Below are 20,028 nucleotides of genomic sequence, written 5' to 3' on the forward strand. Positions count from 1 at the left end.
TAGCAAAATAATTAGCTTTCCTTGTGAAAACCAATGACTATAAGCACTATCTAAAATGCCTAATGTATGATAACTTTTGTAACTCAAAAGGATCTATGATCTTATCAATATGGGTAGTTGCTCCAATAACATACTCAAAGCCCATTCACGAATACTCATCCGGTCAACTTTTTACTCATGTCCTTCCATTAATTTGCCACAGGCCTGCTAAAGTAGCTGCTGAGTTTAGTGATCTCAGAAAAATTTATTAATTTCTGGGTCAATTATTTTTTGTATAATAGTTTTAAAAAATTTTTGTATAAAACTTTTTAAAAAATTAGATGGTCTCTTCTATACCAAAAGCATTTTATCCTTTCTAACTTAAAAATTAATATTTTTTAAAATATATGAAGCATTTTGTAAACTTTAAAGCACCATATAAATGTAATTTTTAGAAATCTAAAAGATGAGTGTTTTGCAAATGCTTTAAAAGCTTATAAAATTTTATATTTCTAAAATTAGCATATTATAATACCACAAGTTTTCAATTATATTTTGAAAGTTCTAGAAAAAAGCACCAGAAGATTTTCATTTCTTGGATTTCTCATCAAACTTTCTTTAAATTTTTTCCCATCTCTCGCTGCTTTAAGAATACTAATCATAATCTTCATCTACTCTTATTCACAAGATTTTACAAATAAGTTTATATTTATTTGTTGTCTTTGGCTGCCAACTCTCCATTAAGCAAGTCAGTCAAAAAGCATTATTTAAATACTTACTATGTGTCAGGTACTGGGCTGATTCAGGAAGGAGATGCCAAAAAAGGCAAAAATAACCTTTGTTCTCAAGAAGCTTACCAAGTTTTTTTCCTTTCAACTATTTTGAATGAATTAATAAAGTACTTACTAAATACTAAGTCTAAAAATAGGACAGTCCTTGCTCTCTAGAAGCTGACATTCTAAAGGGGGAGACAATATACATGCAAAATTTCACCTGCAATTCAGATAAAAAAGCATCAAGGTTTTTAGGAGTATGACAAAGATGTTAATTTCTCTCTATAATGTCATTATTTGATACCACTCTTCTTACAGTTCTTGGGTTTAGAGTCCTGAGCTTTCACCATCTAGATCTATCGAGAAATTGTTGCTGTTGTGACAGTGGTAGTGGTGGTGGTGGTGATGGTAGTGGTCTGACTTGTCTGGCAAATATTGCCTCCTCTCTCTCTTTCAGGGTCTCTTATTCTTTCAACGAAGTTGGCTTGTCTGCCTTGGGTGTGGAAATTACTTAGGAGTTGGTAGGAATGCTAGCCTTTTCTACACAGAAATTGCTTCTTGAATGATGGCTGCAAACACTGAGCCAGAAGCAGGAAGGATGGATGACCAGAAGGTACTACTATCAATCCTTTGCCAATCTTTGTGTTGGTAGCAGTTGGTCCACAGTTGTTGCTCATAATGATTAGACACTCTCCACTATTTCTTCCTTTAATTATGGCTATGGGGGCTAGGCTAGAAGCAGTTCTGGTGGTTTCAAAAAAGCTACTGCTATTCCCAAAGCTCTTGAGTTCAGGGTCCTGGGCTACATGAGAAGATAGTGATCAAAGGTGGTGATAGTTTGACTTGCCTAGCACATGCTACCTCTGTTCTTTCCCTTGGGGTATACTGCTATTTAACTTTTGATTTCCTTACTATGGCAAATGGTTTACATTAATTAAATTTGTGCATGACATGGGATGACTAGTATCAATATTATTACATCCATCTATTCCCATCCTTTCCATGTCCCTCCACTTTCTTTTGCACCAATAACTTGTTAAATAAGTCAAACTAGAGTTTTGGTCTTTCCCAATTGTCCTTAATTTTTGTTTTCTTTCTGTTCTTATCTCCAATTTTTCTTTCATATGCATAAATATATATATTTAAATAATTTATTTGTGCATAGTTGTCTGCATGTTGTCTTACCTTTTAGACCCCTTGAGAACAGAAATTTGTTGCCCTTGTTTATATCCTCAGTGCTTAGCAGTGCCTGACACAAAGGAGATGCTTAATAAATGTTTGTCCTTGGTCTCAGGTAGTTCACAGTCTAACTTGCAAGACAACACTTAGAGAAGAATTCAACTACAGAACAAATAAAAAAGCTTTGAGATTCCAAGAGTGCAACAGCAAAGTGAATGATAAGTTCCAGTTAGAACATTAATTGACAGATGAGATGGCTATTCATAGAGGATAGGATAAGAGAGTATAATATGGTAGGCTGTCTGTGTGTGTGTGTGTACACACATAGACACACACACACAAACGGTATAGTAGCAGGTCCTGGAGAATGTACTAACAGCATATAGCAAGGCTTTGTGACCCTTACGGTGTAGTGGCAGGAGTCTCATGTAGTTGGTGATTAGTTAGTTGTTCATCACATTACTGTGAGTAGCCATCTCATCTTGGCAAAAAAGATGGGGAAACTAGGATTTGGTGAATATGCCAGGGGGTCATCATTCAATTAGAAGGGAGGGAGGAAAAGGAGCATTGGCAAAAAAGACGGAGAAGAAGAGTTCATCATGGTTATTACTCTAGGCAGTTATACCAGGGCTTATCTGATATTGGGCAGACGGGCAGGCACAGGGGCCAGGGCAAAAGGGAAGTACTTCACAAGTTATTTTGGAAGACATTGGAGGAAAAAAAGAGGAAGAAATAAATTGCCCATCTTCATACTGGTTTGCAACACTGCAATGTAATGCACAGATATTGATATGCTAGGCTACTCTTTGAAGTACTATAGCTAGGGAAGGGAATATAAAAACAAAAACCATATTGCTCATATTCAACAGGAACCCCTAAGTGTACACTGTCTTCTATACCCAAACCTCACTCTTATTAAGTAGAACAAGAAGGACTGGACCTTTAATAATATCTCCCATATGAAGTAGAAATTCCCTCTATTCACATCCTTCTCTGCCACATACATCCTACGGTTGTCCTGAGATGTTGACTGACTAGCCATGGATAACACACTCAATATGTGGGAGAAATAGGATATGAATCCAAGTTTTCCTGGTTTTGACTGAAGACAGGTCTTTATCTACTATGTCATAATCATGCAGGTAACATATTTTAACAGCTTTAAAAAAACAAAAACAAAAACTGGTTCTTTCTAAAAGAGCAACCAATTGCTTTGTAATCCTACATAATTTATTTTATGCCTTTAAAAATGTCACTGTGAAGAGTTCATAGGCTTTATTTTTCCTGAAAAGGGTCTGGGACACAAAAAGGTTCCAAGAACCTGCAACAGATGGTCTCTAACATCCCTTCTTGAACAAATGCTCTGTTAAATTCTATGGTTTAAGAAGAGATTCTGGGAAGGACAGAGACACAACGTTTCTCTCTAAGATATAACAAAGGATACATTGTTCATTAATCCAACTGTGAAGGAAGAATGGAGCAAAACAATTATGGTATTTCAAAGAATATAACCTCTATCTTTCCTATTATCTTTCCACTTTTGCTCATTCATTCCTTAGAATACCCTCCCCTCCACAAAGGTTTATACCTTTTGCTATATATTTTCCCACTCAAATCTTTTAAAGGCCATCTCAAATGCTATTAAAATTAGTTTAAAAAAAAAAATTACTTGTGTATTGTCATACCCCCAAGATAAATGGTAAGCTCCATGAAGGCCATGACTGTTTTATCTAAACTTTGCATCTCACTCACTGTCTAGCAGAGTTTTGCTCTCTTAATGACCATATGTATAACAACCTACATCAAATTGCTTACCTTCTCAATGAATGGGGAAAAAGAGTGAGGAAGAAAATTTGGAACTCAAATTTTTTAAAAGAATGTTAAAAATAGTTTTTACATGAAATTAGGGGAAAAATAAAATACTAAATAATTTTTAAAGATACTTGCTTAGTTGAATAATGAAAGCTATTTGAATCACAGCCAACAGTAAATTGAAAAATCCTTGTGGCAAGGGTGCTCACCTTCCTCATCACTATCAACTTGTTAACCAGCTGTCATGAACAAGTAGATAGCTATAGGACGGGCTATAGGAGCCCATGGCAGTGGCCATACAACTCCATCATCCTAGAAGAAAAATTCTGTCAAATAAACAATTTAGCTAAAGTAAGGGGAAGAAAGACATAGAGGTAAATTTAAGTCAAGATATATTAAGAGCTTGTTATGTAGCAGGCACTATATTGAGCACAGAGGATACAAAGAAAGCAAAAACATGACTCCTGTCTCATGCAGCTCACCACATTCTAACAGTGTGAAAGTATGAAGAAACAAATATGTACATAAGAATAATAATGTAGTGTAAATAGGAGATAATCTCAGAGGGAAAGCACTGGGTGGAGGGATAGAGGAAAAGGGGAATGAAAGGGATGAGGGCCACAGATATAATAATAACATGGACCTAAACTAGTGTAGTGGCAATTGAATTGAAAAGACCCACAAGAAACTGCAAAGGAAAAAAGAAAAGAGACTAGGTGAACTTCAAAATTCCAACTCCAAAATTCCATTTGAAATGTCTTAAGGAAGATTCTGAAGATCACCTGACAGGATAAAATACCAAATACTGAGGTCCTTTCTCAAACTCAACTGCCAAGCATTCTAACCGTAAAGCAGAGAACACAACTCCATTAGGCTGGCCATATTGTTCAAATGTCAAATGTATGCTTGCCAAAAAAATTATTTTTTGGACAAATCACCCAAAACAAGTGCTCACAGGGTGGTCAGAAAGGATACTCTCAAGACCTCTTAAGCATTTTAAAATTGAATGTATGACACAGAAGACACTGGTACAGAAGAGCTCAGCAAGGCATGCCCTCATTAGAGAAGGTACTGTGCTCTATGAGCAAGCTGAACTCAATTAGCTCAGAAGAAATGAGATGCTCAAAATTAGAGAAACCATCTCAAATGTTCATAGAGATTATTTGTGTACAACCTGTGGCAGAGCACTCCAAGCTCATATTGATCTGATCAGACACAATTGGACACAGTGTAACTCAACTCTTAAGGTAGTGATGTCATTTTGATCCTCTCCAAGAATGAAGGCAATTCCCAACTTTTCAGAAGGCAGAGGAGTTAATTTTGAACTTACATTCAAACAAGTAAGAAACAACTGGTCAATGAAATAAATGCAAATGATTCCAACCTTAAGAAAAAGTGATCATGCTGTCTTTTAAGGGTTAGCATATTCCATTTCTTAAGCTTTCAAAAAATAAGTCTCATTCCAAGGCCTAAGACTATAAAAAGACGGCTAAAAGAAACTGGTGATTAGGAGGTGCTACAAGACAAAATGATTATTACAAACCTAAATTATTTTAATAAAGCAGAAGAACAAAAAGACATTGAAATAATTCAGTTTCAGTGGGGTTTAAACTGATAGTAATTCTGAGACTCAGAAGGAAAAGTGAGGTTAACAAACAATTATGTGCCAGAACAAATAATCTCTGCTCTGCAAGGAACTCAATCTAAAGGAGAAGATAACATGTAGATAATTATGCACAAACAAGATATGCAAAGATTAAATTAGAACAACACAGCAGAGAGAAGATACTAAAATTAAGGCTAACCAGAAAGTCTTCTTGCAAAAGGTGAAACTTTAGCTGAAATGTGAGGAGAGCCAGGGAAGACAAGAGATGAAGAGGGAGGGAATTCCTGGTATAAGAAAGTCAGTAACACTATCAAGAGCTGAAATGCAGCAAAGAATTGTGCAAAGAACAGCACAGCGGTCAGTGTCAATGAATCAAAAGATTGCAAAGATAAGAGGAATGAGTTATGGAGGACTTTGAAAGCCAGGGAATTTATCTGGGAGAAACAGAGCCACCAAAAACAATAGGACTTGGCAACTGATTTTAAGAGAAGTAAGAGTAAAGGTGTGAGGATGACATATAGATTGGGAGCCAGAATGACTAGGAAGATAATGGTGTCTTCCAAGAAAAAGGTTTGAGGGAAAGATGAGTTTAGTTTTAAACATGTTGAACTTCATATATCCATGAGACATGTAGTTCATGTGCTAGCCAAATAGATCTGAATAAATCTGTATGAAGATGATAAATGAAACCACGGGAACTGATGAGATCACCAAGGAAAAAAGCAGCAAGCTCATATTTGATTATCAGACGCAATCGAACAGGGAGATCCAGACAGGAAGACTAAGAAGGAATTAAACAGGTAGGAGGAGAACCAAGAGAGAAGTATCATAAAAACTTAAAAAGAAAAAGAGTTTTCAAGAAGAGTGAATGACAGTGTCAAAGGCTGCAGAAAGATATAAAAGGATGAAGATTGAGTATAGCAACTAGTAACTTTGAAGAGAATTGCTCTATTTGAATAAGGTCAGAAGCAAAGGCATTAAAAAAATGCCTGTGCCCACAGGAATGCTTTCAGGGTCAAATGACTCACACTTATTCCTACAGTATGATCCTTACTCAAATATAACCTTTCAATTTCTTTTAAGAAGCAGTATGGCATAATAAATAGAGTGCTAGACTTGAAGTCAGGTACACAAGTACAAATCAAACTTCTAACACTTAACAGTTGTGTGAACCTACTCAACAGATTCCAGTGGTTCTCTATTAGCTCAGGAACAAATATAAATTCGTATTAGCCATTTAAAGAGCATCATATCTTAGCTGTGTGACCCTGAGCAAGTCACTTAACCCCAGCCTCAAAAAAAAAAAAGAGCATCATAACTTGGCCCAACTTACCTTTTGTGCTTTATACTTTACTACCCTTTATACACTCTACAATGCAACTAAACTAGTCTGTGAGAATCATTGCATTTCCCAACTCTGTGCTTTCCTACTGATTAATTCCCCCATATTAGAAGCATTGCATTCACTTTTGGATGATATTTCAAAAAGGATATTGAAAAGTTGGAGTTAATCTAATATAGTGAGAGAAATTAACTGACATAAATTAGTTTGCTTAGCATGGAGAAGACAAAAACTTAGAGAGGATGCAATCATTATTTGCGTGTATCTGAAAGTATAACAAGAAGGGAATCACTTCTCATCTCTTCCTCTTATATTCTGTGATTTCCTTCCAGATTTTGTTTATATGGTATCTTTGAAATCTTTTTTCCTAATCTCCCCACCACCACCACAATTCCCAGCTGTCTCTATCTTCCTCATCAAGATCACTTTGAATTTATCCATGTATGTACATATTGTATCCTCCAATTAAATGCAGATTCCTAGAAGGTAAGTAACAGCTTCTCTTGTTTGTTTTTTTTTTTTTTTCCCCAAAGCCCAGCATGTTATCTAGCATTAAGTAAACACTAAGTGTTTGTTGATTAACTGATATCAGACTCAATTTCCTCACCTATAAATTGAGGATAATACTTACAAACCCAGTTCAAAATATTTTTGTAAAGCTCAAAATAAAGAACTTTGCATATCTTAAAGCATAATATAAATGTCAGCTACTATTATTATTATTATCTCCTTAGTCTTATCCTTTAGGCTCACCCATTAAAACTCAATTCTGATTTGCTCCATATCTAAACCTAACTTGGAAACCTGGATTTCTTACCTTAGAACTGCAAGAGTTGCATTACTTCTAAAATAAGATGTTTGCAAGAAGCATTGTAGTATACTAAAGGGGGAAAAAAAACTTTACTGGAAGTCAGGAGATAGGAGTTCCAGTCTCTTGAAAAATTTTGGCTATGGATTCAGAGCACTTCTCAGTGCCCCAGGCAACTCAACTGCAGAAAAAGTAGAAATGTGTTAAAATAAAAATTCCTCCCTAGAAGCTCCCTACACCAATTAATGTAATGGTCCAGGCAAAAATAAGAATTAAACAAATAGGTTCAATAAGCTTGACAGTTCCCTCAAGCTCTAAAATTCTGTCAATTCAGACAATTTCTAATTTTGTGTAATTTATTTTGCATGTGTTATAAGGGTTGTTTTTCTTTTTCACCCCCATTATCCCTCCCTTTTCCCCCTACACATAATGGAGAAATGCTGGGAGGGAGATTAATTTTTGCTTGTTGAAAAAAATTAAATTTAAGAGCATTATGGTGGGGGTTAATAAAGTAACAGTACTGTTAATTGAAATAATTTTATCTATTTTTTTAATTTTAGTAATATGCTTATTTTTCATTTAGATCCCAACTAATTCCTTTTTTAAGAGTCGTATCTGTGCCACATAATTGAATCATATCCCTTTCATGATACTACCTACATACACATGTGCATGTACTCTGTCTAATGTCATTAACTGGTTCTAGAAAAAATACAATTTTAGGGGAAAAGGTGCTTATATGAAAAAGATCTCAGAATCTTAGTGGACAATAAGCTCAAAATAAATGGATCAAGAATTTGATAAGGCAGCTAAAAGAGTGAATGCAATTAGAAGCTACATTAGCATTAAGAGAAGTGATAATAAATCCTCATACTATGTCCAGGTCAGAACATATCTAAGCATTGTGTTCACTTCTGGGTGACATTTCAGAAAGGATATTGAAAAATCAGAGTTCATCCAGAATAGTGAGAGCAACTGACAAGAAATTAGTTTGTTTAGCATGGAGAAGACAAAAACTAGAGAAGATACAATCATTGTGTGTATCTCAAATGATACCATGTTGACAAGAGTTTACATTTCTGCCAACTGCCACAAAAGGCAGAACTAGAACAAATGGGTAAAGTAATAAAATACAGATTTTGGTTCAATAAGAAAAACCTATGCCCAAAAGCTAACTATGCATAACTTTCAATCCAGAGCTTATAAATATAATAATAATATGCAACAGCTCTTTTTATAAAAGTCAAAAATAAGAAATTAAGAGACTGCCCCTCTTATTAGGGAATGGCTAAGTAAATTGTGGTTACATAAATGTAATGAAATAATATGATGACATAAGGAAGAATGAAATCAAAAGTTTCAAAGGAAACTGGGAAGACTTCTTTATAAACCATGGAGAACAAAGTGGGCAGATCTAAGGAAATAATTTACATAATGATATTAAAGAGAAAAACAACTTTGAAAGACTTCAGAAGACTGATCAATGCAATGATAAACCATAAGTCCAAAATACTGAAGATGAGATATGATACTTACCTCCTGCCAGAGAGAAAGAGGAAAGACACATCTCTTTGTATTAAAAATGCAGAAAAACATACATTTTCAGAGATGAATAATATGGGAAAGTTTTGTTGAATGTTTATGGTGGGGTTTGGGTTTTCATTTCTTATTGGGCTTTTTTGGTTCATTTTAGGGATAGGGGATGGGTGTGGTAATGCATGTAAAAGCAAATTTATTTTAAAAAAACAAAATAGAAATTAAATATGTCCCTGATATATATATATATATATATATATATATATATATATATATATATATATATATATATATATATACACACACACACACACACACACACATATATATACACATGTATATGGAATATATCACTCTCAAATTCTTCATCTATACTTACTGAGAATTTACTACCAACATCAGATAATGAGTATGGTAAGGAGGCAATAAAGTAGTCCCTTTTTTCAACAAGTTTACAATCTTGTCAGGATGATAAAACACAGAAAAAATAATAATACCAAATACCATACTCAAGAAAAAGCAATGACTCTTGTTCAGCCTATAATTTGCAATCAGCTTATCCATTATTATTTCATATATCAAAACATAAAACATACTCACAAAAAGAATTTTTTTGAACTAACCTATCTTCAAAATTTATTCTTCATCTTATTTCTTATGACTACGAACTCTAAATTGGCAAAAAGGACCCTGTAATATTTGTATGCACACAAACATATGTACAGGGTTTAAAACAACAATATAAAGTAACTATGGAATTTGATTTCACTTAATTATAGAAATGTCCTCATTTGTAAATTGTGCCTAATATGATGAATTGTAACAGGAATAAATATGAAACCTAAACTTGGATAAAATTAATAAATTGTATGAAAACATGATTTGAGGGAAAAGAGACAACAGTCCATTTTAAGGACAGGGGATTTTTAAAATGACTGTAAGCTTAATTAGCCAAAAAAAGATATATTAAAGTAGCAGCAATAACAATAAAAAGAAAAGAAAGAAAGAGAAACGAAAACAAAAGGAAAAAAAAAAAAAAAGAAACTCAATCCTGGGTTATATTAGTGAGTACATATTAGTCAGGGTATTTATTAGCTTTTCAATTTTACTCTACTTTAACCTGTTCAGACCACACCTAGAATATTGTGCTTAGTTCTAAGTACCACATTTTAGCAATAACATATCAGCAAGCTTGGTTTTATCCAAGAAAGAGAAAACAAAATGGTAAGGAGATTTGAGAACAAGTTATATTTCTAAAGCAGAATGATACAATAGAAAGAGCTCAGGCTTTGGAGTCATAAGATGCAATTGTTTAAATACCATGGCTGACACAAATATGACCTTAGCTAAGCACATCGCTGGGTCCTCAATTTCATCATTTGTAAGATGAGGTTTGTATAACATAATCCTTAATATCTTTTCCAGCTCTAAAGAAATGTTACTCTGAATGAACAATATTAAGCACGGAGAAGACATTTAAGAAGAAAATGATTAACTATCTTCAAATATCTGAAGGATTGTTAGTTTAAAAAGGAACTACACTTGCTTTGTTTGGCCACAAAGGGCAGAACTAAGACCAATTACTATAAATTACAAAGAGCCAGTGCTCAGATTAATAGAAATGTTTAACAATTAGAGAGATTCAAAAGCAAAATAATCTGTCCCAAAAGCAGTTCTCCATCTAAGTAATCAAAGAGAAACAAAATAATCTATATATTAGGCCTCTTTAAGGCATAAGATGGACCAGATAATTACTGAGTTTCTTTGCATCTGTTGGATTCTAAAGTTCTGAAGAAGGGAAAGGAAATAAATGCCTGTAAAGTAAGCACATTTTCCACATTAAGAACTATTAGACTACCAACTTCATGAGAGGAGAGACAGTATCTAAATTAAACTTTATATCACACCTAGTATTTTGCACAGGGTTCCACACATGGTAAGCATTTAATAAACACAGTTGAATTAAATTAAACTCTATAGCAAAAGGAGGCTTCGAATTAAGATCTAGACATTTAAAAAAGAAACCCTTATAAAGTATTCCTTTTCCAAGATATAGTTAAGACTGTTTCAAAGGGAATGTAATTTTGCAAAAGAAAATCCTTATGGACTCCTGCTCTTATAGGCTAAAATTATATATTATGTTGTCTGAAAAAATTCAGCTTTCTAGAAAATAAAGGAAAAAATATAAGTAGAATTCTATAGCTTTCCCTAATGAATTGCTACTCAAGCAGTAAATTAAAAAGCAACCTGGAATTATAAAGTGGTTAAAATGTCCATAACCCTTGACTTAAGAGAAATTCAAAACCTCAAAGAGGATTTGACAAAAAGAAAGACTACATATATATCAAAATATTTATAGCACTGTTTTTTGTAATAGTAAATTATTATCATTAAAGTACATGTCTATAGATTGAAAACTGGCTGAAGAAATTATGGCACATGAATCTAATGGAACATTACTATTCTATAAGAAACAATGAACATGATGAACACAATCATGCAAACTGAAGTAAAGAGCCAAATAAATAATATACAAAATGATTGCCCACAACAATGTAAATGAAAGAATAACCACCATAAAACAATTGCCAAAGAAGGTTGCAAAATCACAAAGAATGGGTTTGACTCCAAAGAAGAAATATGAGATGTCTTTCTCAATTCTTTTGGAGAATGAAGGAAAGAAATAAGCATTTATTAGACATTTACAAAGTGCCAGGAATTATTCTAAGTGCTTTACAAATATTTCATTTGATCCTTAAGACAATTGTAAGCAGTAAGTGTTATTATTATCTTCATTTTACAGTTGAAGAAATTGAGTCAAAACAGATTTAAATGATTTGCCTAAGGTCACACAGCTGCTGTTTGAAGCCATATTTGAATTCTAGTCTTTTGGACTCCAGGCCCAGAACTCTATCTACACAAAGGTAATGGAGTAAGGAAATGGAGAAGGTTTACCAGTATGAAGCTTTCCATACAACATCATATTTTTCTCAATATATTGACCATCTTGCTTAATATTTCTTTTCCTCTTTTTCTTTAAAAAAAATTTTTTTTTTGTTATGCAAGACAGTTCTCTAGGAAAGGAGGGGTAAAAGACTGGGGAAAATCTGAATGATGGGAAAAATTATTAATAAAACTATATTTAATTTTTTAAAGAATTCGATCAGTTTTTTTAAAACAAAAATTTATCTTTCACCATAGTAACATGTTCAAAACTATATTTATGTAACAAATATCTGTACAAGCCTTATGCATAAATGAAACTATTTTCATATTGTTGTTAATTTGATTTTGAATCAAGGAGACAAACTATTAAGATTGCAACAGGATTTCTGATTGGTACAATATAAACTGCAGCTAGAACAAAAGTTGGAGTCAGGTAATATGGTATCAATAAATGGGAAAAATGAAAAGAAGGAATTCTCTCCAGTACATAAGGACACAATCTTTAGAAAGAAGCTTTTTGAAATAATTCAAATACAAAATAACTTGTTAAATAAAAATACGATTCCTGGTAATACCATGTGCTCCCTTCCCTCGACATTTATTAAGTACCCAAAAAGTGCTAGCCTCATGCTTTGGGAGGAATACAAAGTTTCATAGAATGATAAATTGTGATGTGTGGAAGGGTCCTTACAGATCAAGCATCAATCAAAAAGCATGTATTAAACCTTTATTAGATGCTGTATGATGCTAGATGCTAGGGAATAGTCCCTGTCCTAAAGAAACATACAATACTCTGTAAGAAGTAATAATATGCCCCTAGATCAGTGTATAAACAGAATCTTAAGGGAGAAAGTACTACTTATCTGATGGTTTGACTGACCAGGATACTGATGATTACAATGTCAGAGAGGAATTAAGGAAAGGCCTCACTTAGAAGGATAAGATTAAATGGAGTCCTGTTCAATCATACCAATGAGTGATTTTAGCAAATTAAAAACAAGGGTTCAAATCTTGCCTCAACCACTGTACATTCAACCTGTGGGAAAAGTCAATTAATGTCTATTTCCTCATCCAAAAAACAAGGATAAAAATAGCTAATACCTCACTTCACTGAGAAAACAACGATATATATATATATATATATATATATATATATATATATATATATATATATATATAAAGCACTTTTGCAAACTTTAAATCACTATTTAAATGTGAGCAACCAAGAAAAGGAAGTTCAAAGGAATGAAGAGATAGGCTGTAATTAAACAACTAATAAGTAACAGATAGATCAGGGACATGAACATGGGTTTTCTGACTCCTGCTATTACAATACTTCCTAAGAGCTGAAAATAAAAGCTAGGTAAGATTAAGTAAAAAGAATTCCCTTTATCAAAGAGTACAATGTGCTTTTAGAAAAGGTAAAGAACCAAAGAACTAAAAGCAGATTAACAACCTAGAAACTCTACCCACTGTCACAACCAAGTTCAAAATTATGAGATCTGAGTGATAGAGGTGATCAGATCATTACTCTAAGTCACTATTGTAAAATGCAAACTGAAATTGTTCAATTAAGTTTGCAGATATAGATGATGAGGGCTATCATAGACTTCAGACAGTTCAACTCCCTCATTTTACAGATGAGCAAATTGAGGCCAAGAGAAATAAAATTGCTTGCATTGAATCATACAAGTAGAAAGAATGCCAAGATTAAAACTCAACTTCCCAGCCTCTGAATCCAAGTCCATCCACCACACAGTGCTGCTTTTTTTGAAATGTTCAGTCATTCTGATGATATGCTATGTGAGCAAAATATAAAAAACAAAAGAGATGAGGATTCACAGAAGTCATCATTGCTAGTCTTAAAATATATTTAACCATGACTAGTAATCTGATAAATCAGTAAGAACACAAGGATTGAACTTGATTATCTTTGCCAACAGAAGGGAGAAAAGTTTCAGTTAACACAAAACAATGAATAAATCTCAAGATAATTTGATTTTGGAAATAAAACACAACCACATTCCAACACACAGCTCACACTGTCTTGTTCCTTCATCAGCCCTGATCCTCTTCGGGCTTGGTTGTACTAGTTAATATGTTAGGACCTAGCAGGGCAGTGGATGATAGAAGCAAGGCCTTGATTCACCACGAGTAATCTACAAAAATAGCTCACATGGAACAATAATAATTCACATTTACATAGCCTGTATTCTATTTAAAATTTTTTAATTTTAAAATTTCCAAGATAGATAGTGGACGTACTATCTCTACTTTATTGATGAAGAAACTGAGACTCTGATAGGTTAAGTGACTGGTCCATGGTCATAAAACTGATAGATGTCAGGAGGCAGAATTTGAACCAGTGGCAAAAGGTTCTTTACACCAAAATCTGGAATCCTTTCTACTATATAACATCTGATTTGGGCTCAGCATCTAGCGTCCCTAGTCTCAGACAATGGTTAGAAAAGTTGATTATATATGAATCATCACTGTGAGTCAAACCTCACAAAACTTTTATGTAATTGATTTTTTACCACTAGACAAGTAATATAAATTACCAGGGAATAAGAAGACACTCCCCTATGGCTAACAGGGAAGGAAGTGAAGTGAAAAAGTTATGGAAATCCGAATGAAGGAAAAAAATTTATACTGTCAACCAGGTCCCTACAGATTTAATAAAAAAAAAAAAAAAAAAAAAAAAAAAAAAGTCTTTTTAACTAATCACATCTCCACTTTGAAACTTGAATCCATTACTCCTACTGGCTACATAATCTCCCAATCAAAATCCAGTTTTCTACTTGCCAACTCTGGGTCAAACTATATCTAATCATAAGGACATTATTAACCTGTGCAACCTAACATCAGTTTTGTTGGGAACAAATGAGACAACCTATGTGAAAACATTCTGAAAGTGCAAGCCTGCAAGACCTGATGCTCCCATCAAGATTCCCCATGGCAGCCCTAGCTCCACTGCTTGAGAAAACTTAAGACACCAAAAGTTCCCTACATCTCTTCTTCATTCATAGTTTCACAGGAGATTTCCAGGTTCTATCTTCCAAAAAACCATCACACACAGATTGCAAAGTTCTCTGTAGCCATCTCTTCCAATCCCAGATCACTACATCTGCTTGTATGGGTTCAATTCAAATCAAAATCCCCATTAAAATGAGGAGAATAATTCATGGGGCAGAATCCGGTATTTTTCTCCACAAGCCTCACAACCCGCCAAAAGAAGAGTAAGTAGTCTAAGTATAACCCTTTCCCAAGTCATCTCTTACCACAGAAAGGCCTATTACTCTAAGAAAAAAAAAAAAGCAGGGTTCCTCTTGCCACCATAGTCCTCCAACAGGCAGACAAGCATCCTTGGGACATTTCTCATGGTAATGAGCACCCAAGTAGGAGAAATCAATGAAACCTAGTCAATCCAGGACCCCCGTGCCCCCAGTCACCACGCAGGGCCCAATTCTCGGAAAGATTCCGGCCAGGAGACCTCCACAACTGGTCCCCAGCCCCAGCACAGAGGAAGGAAGGAAACGGGAGGGAATGCGTGTTTACTAAATGGTTACTAAGCTCTTTACATGTGATCCTCACAATCCTGTGAGAGAGGTACCGTTATTGTGTCCATTATACAGTTGAGGAAACCGAGGCAGAGAGAAGTCAAGTGACTTGACCAGGATTTTGCTTCAATGACTGATGGCGAATTTGAACCCAGATCTTCCTGCCTTCAAGGTCCAGAGCTTTATCCATTCACTGCACTCTCTAGCTGGCCCCATATCCCCCACCCCCATCTCAGCCCTAATTAAGCCCAAGTTGTTCCTAGGTCTCAGACTCTCGACCAAGTCTGAGGTGGCCCCCGCTCAGCTCCCAGCGGCGCAGCCAGAGATCCAGCCCAGGATGTCCCCTCGCTCTCAGTCCCAAGCAAGCCCAATGGGGCCCGGCTCCTCATCCCGGACCCTAACCCAGAGGCCGGGCTGGGCAGTCCAGGCTCCACCTGCCCGTACTTCCGAGCCGACCCAGCCCGGGACGCTTCTCCGGACAGCTGGCCCCGGGCCCCCCGACACTGCCCTGTCACCTCACGGGCTTGCCCCTCTTCGCGGCCCTTGCCTCCATCTCCGGGCCCCCCCTCCCCGCTGCTACATACCGCTTCTTGGGGACGCTGCTGGACTCGGTAGCCGCGGGCGGAGGCGCTGCCGGTGCTGCCGCCGGGGCCCGGCCTCTGCACTCGCTGAGAACGAGAGCCGCCGGGGCTCGGCCCCGCAGATGGCCCGAGAGGATGCGAAGCCTTCTCCCGGCGCAGTCCCTCTCCCGCTCTCGCTCCAGGAAAGAGCCCGAGCCGCAGCCCGCCCCACCAGCAGCCGCGGACGCCGCTGCCTCCGCCATGGCTTCCGCCTTGTGCAGCCCGAGGCTGCTGGGCGCAGGTGAAAGGTCATTCGCTGTGGCGCATCCCAGCAGCCACCGCGGCGTCTGGGGCAGCGGCTGCCCCGCCCTCCTCGCGCCTGGAGGCAGGTGTGTTGCGCGCACGCGCAGGCGGGGGCGGGAGCCGGGGGATGGCGACGCCCTCCCACGTGCCGCCTTTGCCAGAGATGGGTAACAGGTGGACCACCCCCTTTTGGCGTTTGCCTCTCAACCCGTGGCACTCCTCAGTCCTAGGGAAGTTTTCAGTCGTTTGACTTCTCCCTAACGGGGACCAGTAAAGTCTTTTTCTCCCGCTGGAGACAAGAATTCTTTTCTGTGAGTTTGCTCTGGAATGAGTGGTTTCCTCCTCCGTCTCCCATTTTCGCGCCTTTGCCCTGGCCGCTTTCCTGCGCATTCCCGCTCTCTGCCTTGATTGCCCTTTGAGATCCAGCTCAGACCCCGCTTCTGCAGGAGGCCCAGCCCGGTCTCCCCAGCTGCTGGTGCCTTCGCCTCAGGCCACCTTCCATTTCCTCCCTAGGGGATGCTCGTCGTTTTCTTCGGGGGAGAGTGTGAAGTCCCGGAGTGACGGCCTTCCTTGTATAAGTGTTTGGAATGGTACTAGTTAATACTAGTTAGTAATGCTAGTTAGTAACACTAGTTAGTATTCTAGAACTGAACTTTCCCCAACCACTCTGAATTCTAGTGCTTTCCGGCTGTTAATTATTTCCCTAGGTTACTTGCTTTGTGTATATTTGTTTGTTCGTTGTCTCTTCTATTTACAATCTAATAGATTATAAACTTCATAAGGGCAGGGGCCGCCTTTTGCCTCATTTTGTAAACCAGGGCTTAGCACAATGCCTGGCGTATATTAACCTCTTGATAAATATTTATTAACTGATTAATAAACGCTGATTGACTAACTTGACTAACACCTTGAGCACAACTACATGGGGAAAAAAAGAAAGCAAAGGCTGCGGGCTGTAAAGGGCTGGAACTGAGGGATGTATTTGACCTAGATGCAAGGTAACCTAGCACTTAGGCCTAGTTACCAATTGGACAGCTCTCTATTAACATGTTTGGAGGATGACCCTACTCAGCTCGATGCTGGCTAGATTGTGGGTGTGGTGAGAGAAGGAAGGAGAGATCTGTGGGTGGAGGAGGAGGAGAAGGATTCTTTTGGCAGTGGAGAGAGAGGAAGGAGGGGTGGAGATTAATATCTAATCCCCTGACCGAAACCCGCAAAAGACCAAGAATAAAGACTTTTGCTTATCCTGATTCCCGATGATTCTAAGATTATCCAGGGTCCCAACAAGGGGATTGTTCTTCAACAATCTTCAGATTGAGTCAGAAATGAACCTGGAGTAAACATATTTGTCTGCTGCTTAACTAATGTTCCTGTTACATTACTTTCCTCCAGTTAAGGGGGTTTACAATTTTATTCTTTATTTAATACATATTTAATTAAGTTAATTAGATATTTAATTAAATAATACCTATTTAATTGGTTTTGCTAGTTGTTTTGAGGTATATAATTTCTAAATTTTTTTTTTCAATTTGTTTAAACACCTCTCTCAGATGATTTGCAAACTTTTAGGATTCTACTTCACGCTGTAGAATACTCATAAGAGAGTTTTCCAGGTTTTCATAGGCACATCCTTGGTCCTCCCACCTGCCTGACATTCCCCTACCTTCGGCCATAAGCACAGACTAGGCCATCTTTTACCCTGCATTTTCTAAGTCTTCAGAGGGGGAAAGAGTAGTTAGCAAAGAGCACTGAGAAAACCCACGAACTGTATATGTTGAAGATGTCTTTAAAGGAACTTCCCCCTACTATATTGATGAAACAACACTAGCTTTTGATCCATTAAACAGTAGCTGGGTTCATATGTAGGTAAGACATTTTTCATTTGAGAAGAAATGGTAAAGGATTGAAAGATAAAAGTTTAATAGCTTCCTTTCAGAATAAAGCAGACAAAAAAACCAGTGATACATAGTCAAAGCTAACTGGAGGTCTTTCCTTTGCTCACACCCTACCTGGCATTCCAGTTCTCAGTGGGCGCATCTTATTCATCAACCTACTCCATAAAGTTATTCCTTGCAATCTAACCTTCTTCATGGTAGGGCTGTTGTCGTGTAGTTCTGACTTTAAAAAATTCAAATTCGGAATGTCACGGCAGCTAAAGACCAAAATTTGGTATTCAGAGCTCACAGCACCAACTCAACTTTTCAGCTGCTAGTTATTAAAAAGGTATTTTTTTTATTAAAGTTTTATTTTCAAAGCATGCACAGATAATTTTCAACATTCACCCTTGCAAGACCGTGTGTTCCATATTTTTTTCCTTTCCCTCTCTCCACTCCTTTCCTTAGATGGTAAGTAATCCAGTCAATATATTTTAAACATGTGCAATTCTTCTGTAATATTTCCACAACTATGCTGCACAAGAAAATCAGATCAAAAAGGGGAAAAATGAGAAAGAAAACAAAATTCAAGCAAACAACAACAATACTAATTATGATCCACCCTCAATTCCCATAGTCCTCTCTCTGGGTGTGCAGATGGCTCTCTTCATCACAAGACCACTGGAACTGGCCTGAATCCTCTCAATGTTGAAAAGAGCCTTGTTCATCAAAATTAATCATAGTATAATCTGCTGTTGCTGTATACAATAATCTCTTGGTTCTGCTCATTTCACTCAGCATCAGTTCATTTAAGTCTCTCCAGGCCTCTCTAAAATCATCCTCCTGATCATTTCTTATAGAACAATAATATTCCATAACATTCATATATCATAACTTATTCAGCCATTCTCCAATTGATGGGCATCCATTCAGTTTCCAGTTTCTTGCCACTACAAAAAGGGCTGCCACAAACATTTTTGCACATGTGGGTCCCCTTCCTTCCTTTATGGTCTCTTTGGATACAAACCCAGTAGAAACACTACTAGATCAAAGGTATGCACTGTTTGATCGCCCTTTGGGCATAGTTTCAAATTGCTCTCCAAAATGGTTGAATCAGTTCACAACTCCACTAACAATGCATTAGTGTCTCACTTTTCCCACATTCCCTCCAACATTTGTCATTATCTTTCCCTGTCACCTTAACCAGTCTGAGAGGTGGTAGTGGTACCTCAGAGTTGTCCTAATTTGCATTTCTCTGATTAATAGTAATTTAGAGCACCTTTTCAAATGACTAGATAAATTTGACCATTTATCAGTAGGAGAGTAGCTTGAATTCTTATAAATTTGAGTCCGTCCTCTGCATATTTTAGAAATGATGCCTTTTTCAGAATCCTTGAATGTAAAATTTTTTCCCCAGTTTATTGCTTCTCTTCTAATCTTGTCTGCATTAGTTTTGTTTGTACAAAAACTAAAAAAGTTATTTTTTTTTTTAAGTTTTTGCTTAGGGGCAGCTAGGTGGCCCAGTGGATAAAGTACCAGCCCTGAATTCAGGAGGACCCAAGTTCAAATCTGGTCTCAGACACTTAACACTTCCTAGCTGTGTGACCCTGGGCAAGTCACTTAACCCCAGCCTCAGGGGAAAAAATAAATAAATAAATAAATAAAGTTTTTGCTTAAGTCAAATATAAGTCTGCCTCCATGTAATTTCCATCCATTATTCATGACTTCTCTTTGGGAAACTAAACAGAAC

At 36.8% G+C, this 20,028-nt stretch overlaps 1 protein-coding gene across 1 annotated transcript in view; it reads right to left on the reverse strand.

Annotated features, from left to right (window-relative positions):
* AGPS (alkylglycerone phosphate synthase) overlaps nt 1-16,421 on the reverse strand; it is a 131,455-nt gene extending 115,034 nt beyond the window's left edge. The window contains exon 1 of the mRNA XM_074303020.1: nt 16,126-16,421. Within this exon, the coding sequence (XP_074159121.1) occupies nt 16,126-16,364 (239 nt within the window). The 5' untranslated portion in view covers nt 16,365-16,421. The remainder of the gene's footprint in view (nt 1-16,125) is intronic.
* Between the last annotated feature and the right edge of the window lie 3,607 nt (nt 16,422-20,028).

Source organism: Sminthopsis crassicaudata, chromosome 3 (assembly GCF_048593235.1).
Source record: "Sminthopsis crassicaudata isolate SCR6 chromosome 3, ASM4859323v1, whole genome shotgun sequence".
NCBI lineage: Eukaryota > Metazoa > Chordata > Mammalia > Dasyuromorphia > Dasyuridae > Sminthopsis > Sminthopsis crassicaudata.